Raw genomic sequence first — 18,897 nt, 5'->3', positions numbered from 1 at the left:
TATGGGTTGGCCATCCTTTTCATTTGTGAATTTAATTAGATAATTAAAAATGATGAAATAAAATTATTTGACTTCACTTTTTGTAAGATTCAACAAATATATGCACAAGGCACTGTGGTAGGTTTTGAAGATAGAATGATTTACAAGACACAGTCCTTGTATTTAAGACCTTGATGTATTATAGGGGAAGACGCTGAGTAATAGGCAATTAACATGTTGTATTGTTAAGTGCCACCATAAGGGTAAACACAGGAGCAACCAGAATTTGACAAGAAGCAAAAGGGAGGAAAGAGTATATTGTTCACATTTTGGAGACTAAATCTAGCTCCCTAGAATCCCCTTTTATTTTTTTCCCATGCACCAAATCATACTCTGCTATGAAATAATTTTTGAAACTCAGATAACTTACTCATTCCTTCCAGGATAATCATATATTTTATGCCATCTGGCCCACTGGAGAGTATTTTGCATTTTGTTTTTCTTGGTACAGTTCCAGACTAATTGATGTAGAACCAAGTGAATCCATCAAAAATTGAGATTAAAAAGGAACTGAGGAGAAAATGTAGCATAAAAATATTTTTACTTCATATACTGAGTTTATTTACTTACTTGGGGAAAACAACCTGTCTGGATTTTATCTGTGTGTGCGTGTGTGTGCACGTGTACATGTGTTGATAAGTTAGCTGTAAATTTATATAATATCTAAGATGGAACTAACCTTTTGGTGATATTTTTCTTTTTAGATCCTATACAGTGGTCTACAGACCAAGTCTTGCATTGGGTAGTTTGGGTAATGAAGGAATTCAGCATGACTGATATAGACCTCACTACACTCAACATTTCAGGACGAGAATTATGTAGTCTCAACCAAGAAGATTTTTTTCAGCGCGTCCCTCGGGGAGAAATTCTCTGGAGTCACCTGGAGCTTCTCCGAAAATGTATAAAATTAGAATTATTTTCTGTTTACATTGTAACTTAAGTTTAATTTTATTTCTTTATAATTTTGTTATTGTGATTGTTAATTGATAATAGCAATAGTACTTAACGTTTATTAACTGTATAAGGCTGTGCTAAGAGCTTTATATGTAGTATCTTATTTAATCTCTGTATTAAGGCTATAAATCATTACTTTCCTTATATTTTAGATAGGGAACTGAGGCTTAGGAGCCCCATAAAGTCACAGAGCTAGGGAGTGGCAGAGCCTGGATCCAAACGGGCTAACACTAGAATCTTAAATAAGATGCTGTGCCCTACTCTTAGCTCTCTCGTATGTTCTAGTTGTTGACTTCTGTTCCCCTGTCACTTCTTCCAGGTACTGCTCATCTTCTAGAAATTTAAGATTTTTCACAGGTGACTTCCCTCTCATTTTCTTCATTATTAGTGAGATTAAATCATTTAAAATTTCTTTTAATTGAATGTGATTTCAAGAGAGAAAGGAGAAGTGTAAGCTTGTAACCCACTCTCTTGATTTGGAAGCCACTGGTTATCAGTGTTTCCATGTTTTCCACAGACATTATTAGTATGATTAAGTGACTATATACAGAAATTAGGAACTACTCAGCTGTCCAACATAAAGCTCAAATAAATGTAATTTTTTTTTGGAATTTTAATCCATTTTATATTTCAGTGACTATCTGTTAAAATATCTTAGCTAAGTAACCCATTCCCTAACAGTGTTTTGTAGATCACAAATGCTAGCCAGACCCACATATTTTTCAGAATGTGTAAATAGGACAAACTCTGACTTTGTTTTTGTAATGGCTATGGATGAAACAGTAATTGGTAGCGTTCTGCTCCATTTGCCCGGTAAGGGAAGGCTTTGGTGGAGGGATTTTCTATAGTCATCTACTGCTGAGGGTTTTCACGCAGGCTTCATTATCTACTATTGAACGAGAAGTGAGCTCTGGAGAGAAGCTTTCCTTCCTTGTTTGTGTCTATAGTTTCTCTCTTGTGTTGATTCTCTTAAATACAGGGGGAGAGGAATATCTATGACATTAGAAGACTTACTACATTCATTACATTTATAGGGTTTATTTCCAGTTTCAGTTCTTATTAGATAAGTAAGTTGAATGTTCTGTTTGAAGGTTGGTCCTTGGCTTCACAGGTTTTCTTCTCTGCAGATGAATAAAGTAAATTATGAATCATTTCAGGTACTTAACATGCGAACCATGTTTACTTAACACGTGTTCTTGGGGGAACTCTCAAGAATAGAAAAAGAACAGGGCTTGGATTAGTTTAGTTTTTCTCAGATTCATGGTTTTCGCTGTCACTTCCAGGTCAGCACTTCGTTCTGGTTGTCTCTTCCTGGTTCTAGGCTTTCTCAAACTTTAAAACTCATTCAGAGACTTTTCCTCGTACAGGGGGAGAGCAATGTGTATCTTTCCTTTTTTTTTTTTTGGTGGTAGAGTGAGTCTTCTTCAGAAGATCTCTGCTCTGGAATTGTTTTATTTTCAAAAGTAACAAAGCCCCACAGCTTAGGTAAGTGTTTCAGGGAGTTCCTTGCCTGTCCATCCGTGATTCTTTGTTCTGCCCTGGCAAGGAAATCCCATCTGGTTTAGGAATCTAATGCTCAGTTCAGAATTTGGTGATGGGCAGAATGATACGTAAAGCTGTTTCTGGCAGACTTCCCATAATTCACAAGCCTGACTTCTCAGAACAGGCTCCTTGGAGCAGTCTAGTACTCTGGCCCCTCTTGTAGAGTGAAGTCTACAGCATATATCTGAAAGGTACAATAAGCCCGGCGTATCCTGTCTCTTCCTCCTTAATGATCGATCTGTCAAGGAGAATTTAGATACTTATATTAGATTACCCACCAAGCCATTGCCTTTTTGTGGTTCCCTTTGTGTTGAAACTTCATCCAAGTTCTGCTATATGGGGGGAGATAATTAGGAAGTGTTTCCAGTACTACCAGCTCTGTGATGTGCTTCTTCCTGGTGTAAATATCTTGTCTTCTGTCACCAAAGGCAAAGCTCAGTGTGCAGAGCGTTTTTTTCATTTTGTTTTGTTTTTTAATTTTATTGGGTAACAGTGTGTTTCTCCAGGGCCCATCAGTTCCAAGTCGCTGTCCTTCAGTCTAGTTGTGGAGGGCGCAGCTCAACTCCAAGTCCAGTTGCCATTTTTTTCAATCTTTAGTTGCAGGGGGCGCAGCCCACCATCCCATGCGGGAATTAAACCGGCAACCTTGTTGAGAGCTCGCGCTCTAACCAACTGAGCCATCCAGCCACTCCCGGAGCATTTCTTTAGGAAGGATTGCTTTACACCTTTAGTGTCCAAAGTTTCTTCATAAAATGGCTCCGTATATCCTAGAGCTCTGCCTCCTAGGACTTTGCTTCCTTCGTGCATAGCCAGAATGTGAGGGCTACAGGGGAATATGTTATTTGGAGAGCCTAGATAGTCTTAGACCAAGCTTTCAAAAACGCTGTTGCTGTGTTGTAGCTTCTGTCTTGAGAGTTCCCAGGAAACAGACCAAACTGTTTCTGAGAATCAGGACTTAAACACAGATCTTACAGGTTCGTCACATCTGTGCTGTGCGTTGTGACCCTCTGTTTTGCCTCTTTTTAGGCTAGGGCTCCTTTGTTCATTTGCAGTCACCAGTGGAATAAATACAATTTCTATAGCACTTTGCCACTTCAAGTTACTTTTATAAAGTTTTGGGGAATTTTTTTTCTTTAGGAGAGACAACAGTTCTTGGGGAGAATGCTCAAAACTAAAAATCTAGATAAAACAGTAGCATCTTCATTTACTGAAAAGTTAACTATGTCTCAGGCACTGTGCTTCTTAAAAGCAATTTCCTATAATCCTCACCAACACATGAGGTAGTGTGGTACGTGTGGGGGTATGCCACTTAAATGTTAGAAAATTAATTTTCAGGTTAGTCGAATAATTTACCAGAGTCACACAGCCAGTAACTGAGTGCTCAGATCAGAACCCACCCAGATCTATCTGAGACTAGTCCCACATAATCATTTAAACCCACAAACTCAGGAACCCCAAAGAAATCTCCCATCTGACAGGTAGGACTCACACCTCTTTTTAGTTCCCCAACTCTATGTGTCTGGAACTGGATCCCGGCATGGTACCCAAAGTAGAACTGTGTTGGGAGCCAGGACACAGGTGACTGCTGGTGGGTACAGTTGCAATTTCAAGAGAGAAGCATCATGCACTGATAGGCAGTAAATAGGCTCAAGCAATAGAGACTGGGAAGTGTGCCTCTTGTTTGAGAGGGAAAGAGTGGCATTTGAGTAGGGAACAGCAATAGGTGAGTAATGAATGGTTGTCTAAAGGGCGATATTAGGGCCTTTTCCAATGTAACTCTTCTATTGAGAGCTATATTTATAGACATATTGAATTATTTAGTTCAGTTGTGACATTTAGGAAAGCTACAGTTTTATTGAAAATTTAGCTATGTTTAAGAAGGAGTGTTAAAAATTAAAGCAGTATTATTCAAAGTAGATGTTAGATCACTAAATTAGGAAGATTTCTCAGATAATCTTGAGGGAGCCTGTTTGGTGATGAATGTATATCTAAATACTTGCAGCATGGTGTATATTCCCATCTCTAATCTGACCCTGAAGATTTCCATGTTTTATGTGGTTTTATGTAGGTAGATAAATAGACTTAGATATAGGCATCTACATTTAGAAAACCATGGTTCCTTGAATAGTGAACTCTAAAAGAAATTGGTGTTTTCCCTTTGTCACTTCTCTTAAAAATATCTGTTCCTCATAAAGTGACTCAAATATTTTTTAGGTTATCATGCCAGTAAATTTCAATTGTTTGATGTTTTGCTTTTTTGTTTGGTTGATTTTGGTTTTAATTGTGGAGTTTCTTTTTTTAAAATCGTGTTCATAAAGTTCAGTTTTACTGGACTGGGGTTTGCATTTCTGGTTTTCAAATGAAAACAAAATTTTCTATGTGTGTTCTTCAGATGTGTTGGCAAGTCAAGAACAACAGATGAATGAGATAGTTACAATTGATCAACGTGAGTATACATGCCCATAATACACAGCCCATTTATCAATAAGAAATGTTTCCTTTATTCCATATTGAGAAGTAGTAAAAAGGAAAACTAATTTTTAAATTTTTTATGAAGTATATGAAATATACAAAGAAATAATAAAGTATAACATCTGTGTACACTATAACACCATACACTATTAAGAAACAAAACTTTATATATAAAATTTACCTGTTGTATATCCTGAACTTGAAATTTGTCATTCTATGCATATTTTATATTTTTACCAACTGTGTAACTATAAACACTATAGCATTGTTTTGCACATTTAAATTTTGGCGGTAAAATAATAATATACTGTGCCTATCATTTTATAACTTGCTTTTTTGTTTAAAAGTTGAGAACCATGCTGATACTTGCAGCTTGAGTATTATTCATTTTCACTACTGTGTATTATTTTTAAAACTCTGTGAACCTTACTGAATTAGTATGTTCAGAACGTATATGTGATTCTCTGGTTGTAATATCATGGGGTTTCTACCTTTTCAGTCTTACTAGGTTTACCAAAGTTGTTATATCAGAGTGGTGGAATGAGATTGTACTCTCATCAGTAGTGAAATACGAGTTCTCATTCATCCACATTTTCTCTCAACATTTGATAAACCATTTTTAATGAACTAATATTTTATAACTGTCCACTAAGTTATTTCAAAAATAAGACCAACTTTTATTCAGTAAGTTAAGATTTACAAACTGGAATGCAAACATACTATCTTATCCTCTGAACTTTTTTTGTAATTTTTTTTCAAAATTGTTGTAGATTAAGCCTTTTTGAAATGAGGCCTTTTGTTGAGGTAATTAGAGGAACAATAAACTAACTGCATTTTATGTTGTTCAGTAGTTTTTTTCACTGCTTGTATTAGAAGGGAAAAAAATTTTCCCCTTGTCTTTCTTTGCAGCTGTGCAGATTATTCCAGCCTCAGTGCAGTCTGCTACACCAACCACCATTAAAGGTATCAACAGTAGTGCAAAGGCAGCTAAAGTACAAAGAGCTCCAAGGATTTCAGGAGAAGATAGAAGTTCACCTGGGAACAGAACAGGTATTTCTGCATTGTCATCTGGTATTTATAAAGTTTTGTCATATTATGTATATTTGGTTTAATTTCAGTGTGAGTATGGACTACTTATCTGGCAGTGCTTAGACAGCATTTGAAACAACATTTGTGTTCTTAGCGTGGCTGAAATAGGAACCAGAGAACCTGTTTGTTGCCTTTTGCCTTCTGTTAATTCATAGCGCTGTGGTCAATGCTTCTCCCTTTCAATTTAGGAAACAATGGCCAAATCCAACTGTGGCAGTTTTTGCTAGAACTTCTTACTGACAAAGATGCTCGAGACTGCATTTCTTGGGTTGGTGATGAAGGCGAGTTTAAACTAAATCAGCCTGAACTGGTTGCACAAAAATGGGGACAACGTAAAAATAAACCTACGATGAACTATGAGAAACTCAGTCGTGCATTAAGGTAAGCATTTATTACCTTTTTTTTCTTTTTTTTATATCAAGCCTTTCTAAAAATGCCTTCTTATTCTAGATATAAACATTGTTATGTAATGATTTTAACATACTTGTTCATAAGATGATGTTTTCTTTATATATAAAAACTAAAATTTTCAAACTTACGTTAAAAAAGACTTTTTCAAAAAATCTTTAGTAATAATTTTTAGTAGAATTTTGAGAGTTGTTTTTTAAATATTACTCTAACTTTTTTTTGTTTGTCAGGGAAAGCTTTTATTTCTCCTTCATATCTGAAGGCTAAGTTTACTGGATAGATTATTCATGACTGGCAGTTCTTATCTTTCAATATTTTGAATATGTCATCCCACTCTCTCCTGGCCTGTCACATTACTACTGAGAAATTTGCTGATAACCTAGTGGGGAAAAGTTACTTGTTTTTATCTGATTTAAAAGTATATACTACTCTGTTTAAAAACAACATGTTTTCTGTCATTTAAGTTACAGATAAAATCTATCGTTTGCATAGATGAACTGAGTGAAAACTTAGCATATATGCAGATATTTTCAACTTTTATATTTAGATGCAAACTGTTGACCCATTTTCCTATGTTTTCTCGCCCTACAGTCTGCCTAAATCTTAGTATTCATCAGTAACTAAAATGCTTCATTTTCAGTGTGCTTATCATTTAATCTCAAACACATGGCGAACTATCTAAAGATATTTTTGGTATAATCAGAATTAAAACTCATTTTTGATAGTTTATATGGCATACATACAAATCCCCTCAAAATTATTGATGAATTATTAGAATTAATAATTAAGATGTCGGTTCTCCTTAGATTGACCAAAATTTCAATGCAGTAACCATCTGAATAAGATTTTCCATAGAACTTGGCAAGGTATTTGTAAAATTTATTTGGGAGTAATAATGTACCACGATAATCTGAAGAAGGTTAACCTGAGTTTCACTACAAAGCTGCAACAATAAGAAAAGTGTGCTGTTTGCTTAGGATAGACAAATAGACCATAGATTAGCATAGATAGCTCAAAAAGAACCAAAAATATAAGAGCATTTGATTTAAAAATGGCAGTGGAAAGAGGACATGTGGAAAAGACCTGCTTTTTAGTCAGTAGTGCTGGTACAATTGACTGTCCATATGGGAAAATAAAAATTCCTCACATCATACTAAAAATCAGTTCATGTAACTTGTAGCTTGAAATGTCAAAAGTAAAATAGGAAAGAATCTAGAAATACCTCCATGAGTTTGGTAGATGAGGAAAGACAAAACTAAAAGTACTAACCCTAATAGAAAAAAGATCAACAAATTGGACTACATTAAAATTAAAATTAATACCATCTAGTCATCAGAAGCCATCATCAAGAGAGTGAAAGGCAGGCCACACATAATCTGACATAAGACTTATCTTGAATATCTAAAGGACTCTTACAGATTAAAAGGAAAATGAAAAATGGGCAAGAGACTTAGACACTGTAGAGATTTCCCAAATGTCTGTTAAATGTATGCAGAGGTGTGCAACCTCATTAGTAATTAGGGAAATGCAATTTAAAGCCACAGTTAAATGGTACAACACATACCCCAGAATGTCTAAAATTAAAATGATTACTAGTGCCAGGAGTGTTGGTGAAGATACGAAGCAGTGGGAATGCTTCTGCACTTTTGGTAGGAATGTGAATTGTAGCCTGTAACCCAGCAGTTTCTCTCCTAAATATTTAACAAATGAAAATGTACTCATAATGTCCACATGTGCTCATAACAGCATTATTTATAACATTCAAAACCAGAAACTACCCAAAAAACAGGTTCCTCCCACTATCCAAAAGTAGAGCGTTCCTGTGAAGTTTCATAAGCCAAAATGGCATAGAGCAAAGAAGCAGTTACCATTAATTTATATGGGAGTTTCTGAGCGTTGCCAGACCCTAAAAGTAACCTACCATATCATACCAAATGACACGTGAAATCTAAAACAACACATAACACATAGTAAAAACAGGAATGCACAGAATAAATCAAGATAAAGCACAGATGCTCCCAGACAGTTCAAAGCTTCGGCAGCTTGATGCTGAGACGCTGGGTGCAGTTCCTCTGGAAGGGGCTCGGAGTGCACACTGCCTCTATAACGGCTGCTGCAAAACAAATGCTAAGCACTATTTTGCTTTTCGCCTTTTCTTTGTAAAATGGAAAATACTCTGGATGTTTTTTGATTAGCAAAAGCAGGTACTAACGCAGGTCTTCCTTAAGTGAAGGGGCAGAACGCAAACTTTCAGAATGCACAGGATACTTGTAGATGAAACGGTAGTGAATAAATAAGTTGTGTCTCAGAGAATATACTGTGTATCCATAAGAATGAACTACTGCCAAAAGCACTGATATCGGTGAACCCAAAGAGTGTATACACTGTAAGTTCAAAAAACAGGAAAACTAAATTACAGCATTTAGGATGCAAGTTTGGGTGATAATATAAATAAAAGCAGTGAAATTACTATCATGAAACAGATTGGTGTTTACCCTTTAGGGGAAGGGGTGATGACTGGAGGAGCCCTGGGTGTGTGTGTGTGGGGGGGTGGTTCTAGGGTACGGGCAGTGTTTCTGTCTCCTGACCTGAGTCATAGCTATCCGGTAATGTTCACTTTTGTGTCCTCTCTGTGTAATATATATCGCAATTTAAAAGGTTTTTAAAATAAGTTTCAAAGAAAGGGAAGAAATCATATCCATGAAAATACAGGTATTGTGTCCCTTTCCACTTTCTTAATTGTAGAGAATGAACAAACACAATGGATGCTATTATATATAGTTGTATGATTTATCTACGAGATTGAAGGAAGTATTAAGTAAAATAAACTTAATGTGTATTTTTTATCACCTCTTACCAAGAAACTGATAAGAGTATACCAACTTCATTTTCCTGCTTGAAATATAACCACTTTCCTTCATTCTCCTTTTTTCTCAAGTGTCTATTTATTACAGCCTTACATATTATGAAGAAATTTTCTTAAGAAATTGAAATGCCAGTAGCATTTTAAACTGAATGACAAGCATTTGGTGGTTTATGGGCTGAGATCTAAATTCTATATTAACGTAATTGGCACAAAAGGAAACACAGGACTGGCCAGTGTGTTATTGCTCTTAATGGGAAAGTGAATATAACTATTACACTTTTGCTGTTCTGCAACTAGAAAAAGATTACATAATTTCCTGTGTATAGGTCACTCTTTTCATTAATAGAGTTGATTAAACTGAGGGACTTTTATGATGAATCTTGCTAAGTGTGGTCATTTACACCACTGGTACTTTTGCCAATAATTGTTCCTTTTGTAATAGCTCTGTGTCAAATGGGTGCACATGGGCAGTGTAATTTTAAAATACAGGCTTCACAGTCTGCCAGCCCAGGAAAGTCTTTACTTTTTCCCCCTATTACTGGAATTGGCAGTGTATAGTGGTAAATAAAGTCTGTTTTCCAGAGTAAATATAAATCCTACTCTATTTCCATCTCCATAGAAAGCAGCAATAAACTAGACTTCTAGAGGGATTTCCCCAAATGGAAGCTGTGTAGGTTTAGGAACATTGTTCTTTATGATGTCCTGTTTCCTGTGTTTCTGTGTGTCTCTTTCTTCTAGCGCTTTTACTTATACTTCTGAGGCTCCCTATTGGATTTAGAGAATTTCTCTGAAAGGAAAGCCTGTCATAGTAACATGATGTAAGTAAAGGCGTAGCTACATAATATAGGATTTTATACAAGACAGAAAAGAAGTGGCCATTCCAACAAGCCATAGAATATGTATATTAAAAATTTCTTCATACTACATGTATATGGTTAACATAGCTTATATTGTATAGAGGGCTCTGTGCCAGTCATTGTGTGCTAAGCACTTTCAAAGATAATCCTTTTAGTCCTTAACGGTTCTATGAGGGTAAGTACTGTTTTAAACCTCATTTTATAGATGAGGAATAAAAGCTTAAAGAAAATGGCTTTCTTGTGGTCACAAAGGTAATAAATAAAGATACTGGATTTTGAATCTCCGCATTCTGACTCCAAGCCCTTGTTCTTAGGTTCTGTTACTGCTTCCAAGGTTTTCTGTTTTGTTTAATAATACCTATTTTTAAATCAGTGATTTATCCTGATTGTGGAAAATATGCTTTGAAAATTTAGTACATAAAGTTTTTTAGAATTCTGAGCATTGAAATTTTAGTTAATAATGTTTGAAGTTTCCTTGGATAGTAACATCAAACATTTCTGTGTAATTTCAATGTTTATTGCTGTTATGGTGGATGCAATACTCTGCTAGGCTTCTGCTTATAAAAGTGATTGTGATATGTTGTAAGAAGGCCAAAGTCTTTATTTTTTATATAATGTTGATGTGTTTCTCTCTCTCTGAAGGTATTATTATGATGGGGACATGATTTGTAAAGTGCAAGGCAAGAGATTTGTCTACAAGTTTGTCTGTGACTTGAAGACTCTTATTGGATACAGTGCAGCAGAGTTGAACCGTTTGGTCACAGAATGTGAACAGAAGAAACTTGCAAAGATGCAGCTCCACGGAATTGCCCAGCCAGTCACAGCGGTAGCCCTGGCTACGGCTTCTCTGCAAACAGAAAAGGATAACTGAGCCCAGGACCTTCTGGGAGTTCCAGGTCTTTCTTAAATATTGGAGCAAGTACTGCTCTTACCTTTATTACTGAATTGGAATCTTCTTTTATTTCTAGACTGTACAATCTGATGCATGATTTTTTTATAAATATTTCATACTCTTGTGAATCTGGATCTTTTTACTTTGAGCATATATTTTAGAATATGTATATGTTAAAGGATCACCACAATGGCTTCAGTGTGAAGGTGGGTTCATTGTGGGATAGTTTGTGAACAGTCAGGAAAGCTGAACTGGTCAGTATTAACGTCTAGCCCGACCAAAAATAGCCAGTAGCATCTGAAGATGAAAAGTAAATGAAGTATCTGCAGGGAACAGTCTGGCTTAACTATTTTTGAAAATGTTACTGTTTCCCCTCTGCTGCCCTAGATGTCACTTTACATAGAACCGCGACATGGAGATTTTACAGCTAAAGCATGTGTGCCTCTTTCATCTAATCAGGCAGAGCCAAAATAGTCATATCAAATAAAATTATATATTAATAACTAAAATAAGAGTATCAGTTATTAAAGTAATTTATATATTTGCAGCAAAGGACAATAAGAAGCCGACTGGCAGAAGAGCAGTGCTGAAGAAGGAGGTACAGGTTTAAATCTGGCTTACCTCAAGCCACTTTTAAGGATTTTCTGTATAGATTATTCATGTCAGGCCAAGAATTTAAATTATTTTAAGAGAGAGGCATTTAATTCTAATAAACCAACTATTACAAAAATTCTGAAATGATCTCTGTTTTTCCAGTCAGAGATTTAAAAAACTGAAAAGTATACCTCAGCCAGAAAATTGGTTTGGTTTGGATTTCTACTTTTTTTTTTTTTTTTTTTTTTTTACCCTATAGTGCCGGTTTAGTGCGCAAAAGAGCTTACATAGTCATTGTGTTTCTGATGAAATGAAGACTTTAAATCAGTCAGCAGTACTTTGCCTTTCAAGACGGTAGTAAGTTACAAATACAGAGGGTGCCAAAAAAATGTATACACATTTTAAGGAAGAAAAAAAACTATTAAAATTATAATACTCAATATATACCTGTAACAAAAGATGAATACAAGTCATGTGTATACATTTTTTTGGCACCGCTGGTAGTTTAAAAAGGAAATTTTGACCTCCAGGACAGGCAGTCTTCTCTTAAAACAAAATTTCCCATTTATTTAATTTTCTCCTTTTGAATATTTGTATGTGTGAATATACAAATATCTATATACATGTCCATTTGACCATTTCCTATATAAAGATACACACATAAATGAAGACAGTAATATTCAAAAGGAAAGATATTTCAAAAGGTAACTCATTTTAAAAATTCTTTAATGAAGTAATTCTTATATATGAGCAACATTTTACTTACCACAAGCTGACACTAAACAGAAATGGCTAGATATGTCTTTCTTTTTTGCTTGCTTGCTTGCTCACATGCTTTCCTTGTTTTTTGTTTGTTTGTTTGTTTGTTTGTTTGTTTTAAGGTATTATGTACAAATCATGATATGAGATGTTGGCAAATAGCTTCTAATCCTCTTATAGCAGAAGACTGATTCTCAAATATTACTTTGTGCACCTTCTCCCTCATCATCTTTAAATTCATCCCCCTAAACAGCTTTATAAGAGTCAATGCTTTTGACTAGGAGGAAAGGGCCAGGGTAATAGAGGCAGGGCGGCATTGTTAGCAATTGTTGCTGCCAAGACTAACTAGTGGTGTGGCATGAACCACAGGAGGAGGCAGGGCTCTTAGGAACAAGGAGGAATCTACCATCTCCTTTTCTGACAACCTCAAATCATAATTTTAAGTGCTGTGCTATAGGACTACAAAGTGCAGTATTGGCCCATTTACATTACTATATTAAGGCCTTTAAGACCCTGCCGTAAATATCTAAGGAAGAATAAAATTTGTGACTTTCATTTTTACTTTTTGATAAACACATACAAAATAGACTGACATATTATTAGTATAATTTGGGCACAGTGATTCCAAGAGTATCTGAATGGAATAGCAATTTGAAATAATCAACAGAAGCTCTAGTTTCAGATAACAAATAATTGCAAAGGTTTTGCATCATCTGCTTTTGGCCTGGGGAGTTGACAAGTAACTCACAGTTTTAAGAAATAATAAAGTATATTATTCTGGTATATTATCAAAAGCTTAAATTCTTCACTTTTAGATATAAAATGCTTTTGGGGAGATACTGTTTTAATTTTTAGCCAAGATTGTAGACTTCCTTTATGTCTCAATCATAGGTATATATTTTTTTAAGATAAGAAACACCCACATTTATGTTAGATTCCTTAAGACTATTACCCTGTTTCCCCAAAAATAAGACCGGGTCTTGTATTAATTTTTGCTCCAAACGATGCATTAGGGCTTTATGTTCAGGGGATATCATCCTGAAAAATCATACTATGGCTTATTTTCCGGTTAGGTCTTATATTTGGGGAAACATGGTATTTCTTTTTTCCTTCAAGCATTCCTGAGATGCTTTAAAAAAATAAATAAATAAACAAAACACACTTTCTGTTTTCTTCCTTTGGCAGTTTTCATTTCTCATCATAATTTGAACAGAGATATACATGATTAGATGCTTTTCTTTTTTCTTCTTTGCCTCTCACTATCATTTATGCACCATAACATAGGTAATGAGACCAGTTTACCCAATTGATTTAAGATGCTTTCGTTGCTTTGTCTCAACTTATATATAAACTATTTCCCATTGTCTTTACTAAGGTTACAGTTACCAGAAAGTCAGGTAGGCTTTTATTAAAAGATAACTTAGGGAAGAAAATATTCATGCCATTCATTCTTGGCTATGTTTCTATGAATGAATTTTCCATAGGAGAATTTACAGTGTATTCAAAGGAAGAAATAAAATTATTGGTCATATTTTGTACCTTATAAGTACAAGAATAATGAAATTTTTACTTTTGTTTTAAAACTTATTTTCCATGTGAGGTTTGTTTGAGCCAACTTTCATGGGTATCTTGCTATCCTAAAGTTTGGAAATTTGTGTCGGCATCAGAAAATCAAATAAATGAGTCAGAATTGCTATGTGTGGTTGATACTCATATGAATCAACTCATCACATTCATTTTTGAATCAGTCTATGTCAATCAATGAGGAAAAACTGTTTAGTTGTTTTTTTCCCCCGATTAATGATAAAACTCAAGTATATTTCTTTAAAGGGCTGTACCTTCAAATATTTTTGTTGAGGTCTGAGGTCTATTTTTCATCTTCATCCTTTCATCCTACTGCCTTCTAAAAAGAACTAGCGTATCTTCGAAATAGCACAAATATGTTTTTAAATTCATAGTTGCAAAACATCTGTGACTAACTTAATGTCTTCATATCTAGAGGTTGTAAAAAATACTGATATTTCAGTGATATTTCACTTGCCAGAAAAAAATATTCTCGGTCTTTTGTAAAAGGGAGGAGGATTTTTGCATACATTTTTACTCTTTAAATACAGACACTTATACTGTCATAATAACAATTATGTATTTCTTTGTGGTTTTTATTTTTTTTGTAATTTTACATAAAACAGTTATTTTCTATTTTTACTCAGATAAAAATATTTGTGCATAAAATGTAAAAATAGTAAAATGAGAAAAATAAAACTATTATACAGTATATTTCTGTGTTGTTAGAAATTTTATTCTTGCAAACAAATAGTCTCAAATTCCAGGGGTATTTGCTTGGGTGAAAATATGACAGTTCACGTATGATGTATACGATGTCAGACAATTTAGTTCGTGAACTCATAGAAAAAGTGCTACATACCTCATTGCTGAAGTACTTCCCTTGGGAAGCTATGCACCAACACCAGCACCTAGTCCACCCTTCAAAGCAATTTTGAAACTCTGGAATGGCCATCAGAGCTGTCGTCATATTACCCTTGATGTCCTGAATGTCATCCAAATGTCTTCCTTTCAATAATTCCTTTATGTGCAGATAAAGAAAGAAGTCAGTAGGCAGGTCAGGTGAGTAGGGAGGGTGTTCCAATACAGTTATTTGTTTACTGGCTAAAAACTTCCTCACAGGCAGTGCCGTGTGAGCTGGTGCATTGTCGTGATGCAAGAACCATGAATTGTTGGAGAAATGTTCAGGCCGTCTAATTTTTTCACGCAGCCTTTTCTGCACTTTCAAATAGTAAACTTGGTTAACTCTTTGTCCAGGTGGTACAAATTCGTAATGAATAATCCCTTTGATATCAAAAATTAGCAACATCGTTGCAACAAGTTCCTGAAGTTAATTTTTAGGCCTCCATATGTCATTCCCAGATACTTTAAAACTATCAATTTGTGAAGAACAGATTTCATGAACTAAAATTAGGTGATAGAGTTTAGTCTTTTTTAAGAAAATAAATGAAATCCCATCCACAAACCCTAACTGTTTTAGAATAGTAACAAGAAATGGTAAAATAGTACTTGCCAAAGGCTCAAGCCGGTGATTGTTAAACTAGATATTCTTAGTAAAGCCGTTCTTTTGTGTGTTAATTAAAAAGAAAACTACCTGTCCATGTTGGCTAAATAACAGGAAGAAGAATGAAAGGGGACAGGAGAAAATGGGACTTTGGTGTTGTTTATGGTCCAGCCAGTGGTCACACCACAATATAACTATAAAAAATTATGGTTTGAGTGAAATAAATTGCTTTAAAAACACACAATGTAATTTTACCTAGTTTGAAGTGATGAAAACCATCATTTAGGAAACTAATGAGGTATATTTATCTTCTATCACAAAAAAGACACTGATTTTTTGTGTGTAAGACTTAAAAGCTTAGTTTGCAAGCGAAGCACATGTTAAAAATGCTTTTACTACTAGCAAATCAACTGATTTAGAACAGTGCTTTTAAAACTTTCTGAGGTAAAGGACTTTTTATTTCCAATTGGTTACAGACTGAAATTATTATAAAATAAAAAATGAATTAAAAGGGGAAGCGGAAAATGGAGAGTTGTTTAATGGGTACAGAGTTTCAGTTTTGCAAGGTGAAATAGTGGAGCTATGTCGTACAACAGTGAATATAATTAATAATACTGAATTGTACACTAAAGCATGGTAAAATAGTAAATTTTATGGGTATTTTAGCACAATTTAAAATTTTTTAAAAAGTGAATTAACAGAATTTTAAAAATCATGTAATTCACCAAATTAACACAGGGCTGGGGGGACATGGTCATATCAATACATGCAGAAAATGGTTACAATAAAATTCAGTATCCATTCATGATAAAAACCGAACAAACTAGAATTAGAAGGGTGCTTCCTTAATCTGATGAGTATCTATGAAAAACCTACATCTAACATACGTAATGTTTTTTCTCCTAAGATTTGGCAAAAAGCAAAGAGCTACCTACTGTCACCATTTCTATTCAACACTTACTGAAGATCCAGCCTGTGAGATCAGGCTAGAACGAGAAAAATAAAATATTGTAAGAAAGAAAACTCTGTAGAAGACATGATCAAATGTTGAAAATCCTAAAGAATAAACTACTAGAATTAATGAATTTAGTAAGGTAAGGTACAAGGTTAATATACAAAACTCAACTTTATTTCTAGCAACATATTATTGGAAATATTGAAAAGCTACCATTTACTTTAAAACATGAAATAATTAGGGACAAATATAATAAAATTTGTGCAAGACTCATCCAAGGAAAACTACACAAAATGCCAAGAGATGAAAGGAAATCTACATATTTTTTCCAACCCTACATACCTTAACTCCTTGCAATGTGACAGGTCACAATTATATTTCATTATTTTGATTTCCATTTCGTTAAAATGGAGAAGTGCCGAATGAGGTGAAGTGATTTAATTAGGATTACACAGAATGCCAGGGGCAAGGCTGAGCTAGAACCTGGTCACTTGGCTCTTAATCTAGGACCAATTCTATGCGATGTAAAAGGTTTTGGGTTTTGTTGTTCCAGTACTTGTGTGGAGAGGAGGGAGGGAGCTGGTGGACTGCAAGGCGATTGAAGATTCTTAATCATAGGCAGTAATACAAGGGAGGGTCATCTTTCAATGAATGGAAAATTGGGGCATAGTTCAAGCATAAATGAGAGAAGAACAAGTATGAAATATACCTCACTGTGTAAGAAATGCTTTATGTGTGGCATTGGTTCTCCAAACACATGAGTTGCATGTTCTATCACTTACAAAGAAAAATTAGTGTACTAGAGAACTGCCTTTTTTCTGTGGTTATTTAGGATATAATTCCATTGAAACTCGATTCTGCCATTAGTGGCAACATCAATATAGCATAGGGAAATAAACAGATTGAGAATTCCAGAAATAATCTTATTGATCACATACATTTATCCACTTGATAGGGAAATCATGTCCATTTGTTGATTTTAAAAACACATTTGTGTTAAGATATTTTACCTTCCTGACACAAAATAATCAAATGTGTGTGGAATTTTTTTTTAGACTGCATGGTAAGGGGACGCCTGCAATGGCAGGCTTTACAAACTCTGTGTTAAATGGCAGGCTTTACAAACTATGTGGTTTACAAAGTAACCACATAGGATGGTCTGAAAAACAAAAAATTCCTAACTAAAACCAATTCATGGCAGGTAGCCACGTCCTAGGCCAGTAGCTTCCTTGACAGAGGTCAATCTTTGAGCCTGTCACCTTTCTGCGTGTAAGATAACAGGCCTCTGGAATGACAGAGTCATCCCTTTTTATCAGACCCGTCAAGGCACACCCATCTCACCAGAGCAGGAGACCACAGAACTTAAAAATGTTACCTTGTTCCCTGAATACCATTTCCGTGTGCTGTACATGTTAATCACTAACTATCCTGTACCCGCCAATGGAAAAGAAGCGTGTGTTGCTCCATTTTACTTTTTATCCAATCCCAGAGATTAACCCACTTTGCTTTCTCCCATCTCCCCAATCTACCAATGAATTTCATGTAACCCTCCTTACGTCTCCTCCTTTGATTCTAGTGTATATTTAAAAAGCTGCAAAACTGCCATTCTGCAGAGCATTTTCTCAATCCATTGAGATTTTGCTCCCCTGCAATTGTCACCAATTTGATTCAAATTAACTTATAAAAATTCCCTACAGCTTTAGACTTGCCCTATGTTGACATAGAACATGCTCAGTAGAGGGATTCTTATTTGGGTAAGGAGGGTGGACACAAGGGGAAACAGTTATTCACCATTTTCATGCTTAATTCTTTACCAGAATATATTTGATTTTCTTATGACTTCTAAAATCAATCTGAGACGTAACTTTGTAGAAACTCTTTTGCATTCAAGTATTTTCTCCCAAATAGAATGTTTAGGTTGTTAACGTTGATTGATTCCCAAACCTCATGAAAACATATCAATGGTTTAGGTTTGAAAAAGTGAAGGGGATCCAATGATCTGTGGTCTTTTAATTTTTAAGTCAAGATTTTTGGTGCAGAGTTCCAGAAATGGCAGGATTACCCTCCAGCTAAGATACTATTCAGGGACTCAAAAATTCATACTAACCTTTCTTGTTCCATAAGTTGATAAAAAGCAGCTGCCACGCAGAATTCTTATGACAAGCTCTTGTCAGATTCTCAGTATGGTAGCAAAGCAATGAACTATTTGAGAGCAGTAAGCTTCAGAAGAATTTAGCAAGCGGAAATCAGGAAGCTTTCAGAGGAGAAAACATTCACCTGGGTGGGTTTAAGGGTTGAAATATTCTATGATATATGTTTGATAAACTTTCATGCTGCTAAAAAAACATTCTCCCTCATATTTACTTCTTCTGTAAATATTAGCTCATTGCATCGCTGTTGAGA

At 35.0% G+C, this 18,897-nt stretch overlaps 1 protein-coding gene across 2 annotated transcripts in view; it reads left to right on the top strand.

Moving 5' to 3' along the window:
- The window catches only part of GABPA (GA binding protein transcription factor subunit alpha), a 37,106-nt gene extending 22,359 nt beyond the window's left edge, over positions 1-14,747 (top strand). For both annotated transcript variants that reach the window (XM_019729849.3, XM_019729848.3), the window contains exons 6-10: positions 744-938; positions 4,928-4,981; positions 5,917-6,057; positions 6,285-6,477; positions 10,870-14,747. In XM_019729849.3, coding sequence (XP_019585408.1) covers positions 744-938; positions 4,928-4,981; positions 5,917-6,057; positions 6,285-6,477; positions 10,870-11,098 — 812 coding nt within the window. In that variant the 3' untranslated portion in view covers positions 11,099-14,747. The remainder of the gene's footprint in view (positions 1-743; positions 939-4,927; positions 4,982-5,916; positions 6,058-6,284; positions 6,478-10,869) is intronic.
- The last annotated feature ends 4,150 nt before the right edge of the window (positions 14,748-18,897 follow it).

The sequence above is a fragment of the Rhinolophus sinicus genome, chromosome 17, assembly GCF_057876585.1.
Source record: "Rhinolophus sinicus isolate RSI-liver-muscle chromosome 17, RSI-T2T, whole genome shotgun sequence".
In the NCBI taxonomy this organism is placed as follows: Eukaryota; Metazoa; Chordata; class Mammalia; order Chiroptera; family Rhinolophidae; genus Rhinolophus; species Rhinolophus sinicus.
The sequence above is the reverse complement of the archived record's forward strand: the minus strand, read 5'-3'. Positions and strand labels throughout refer to the sequence as shown.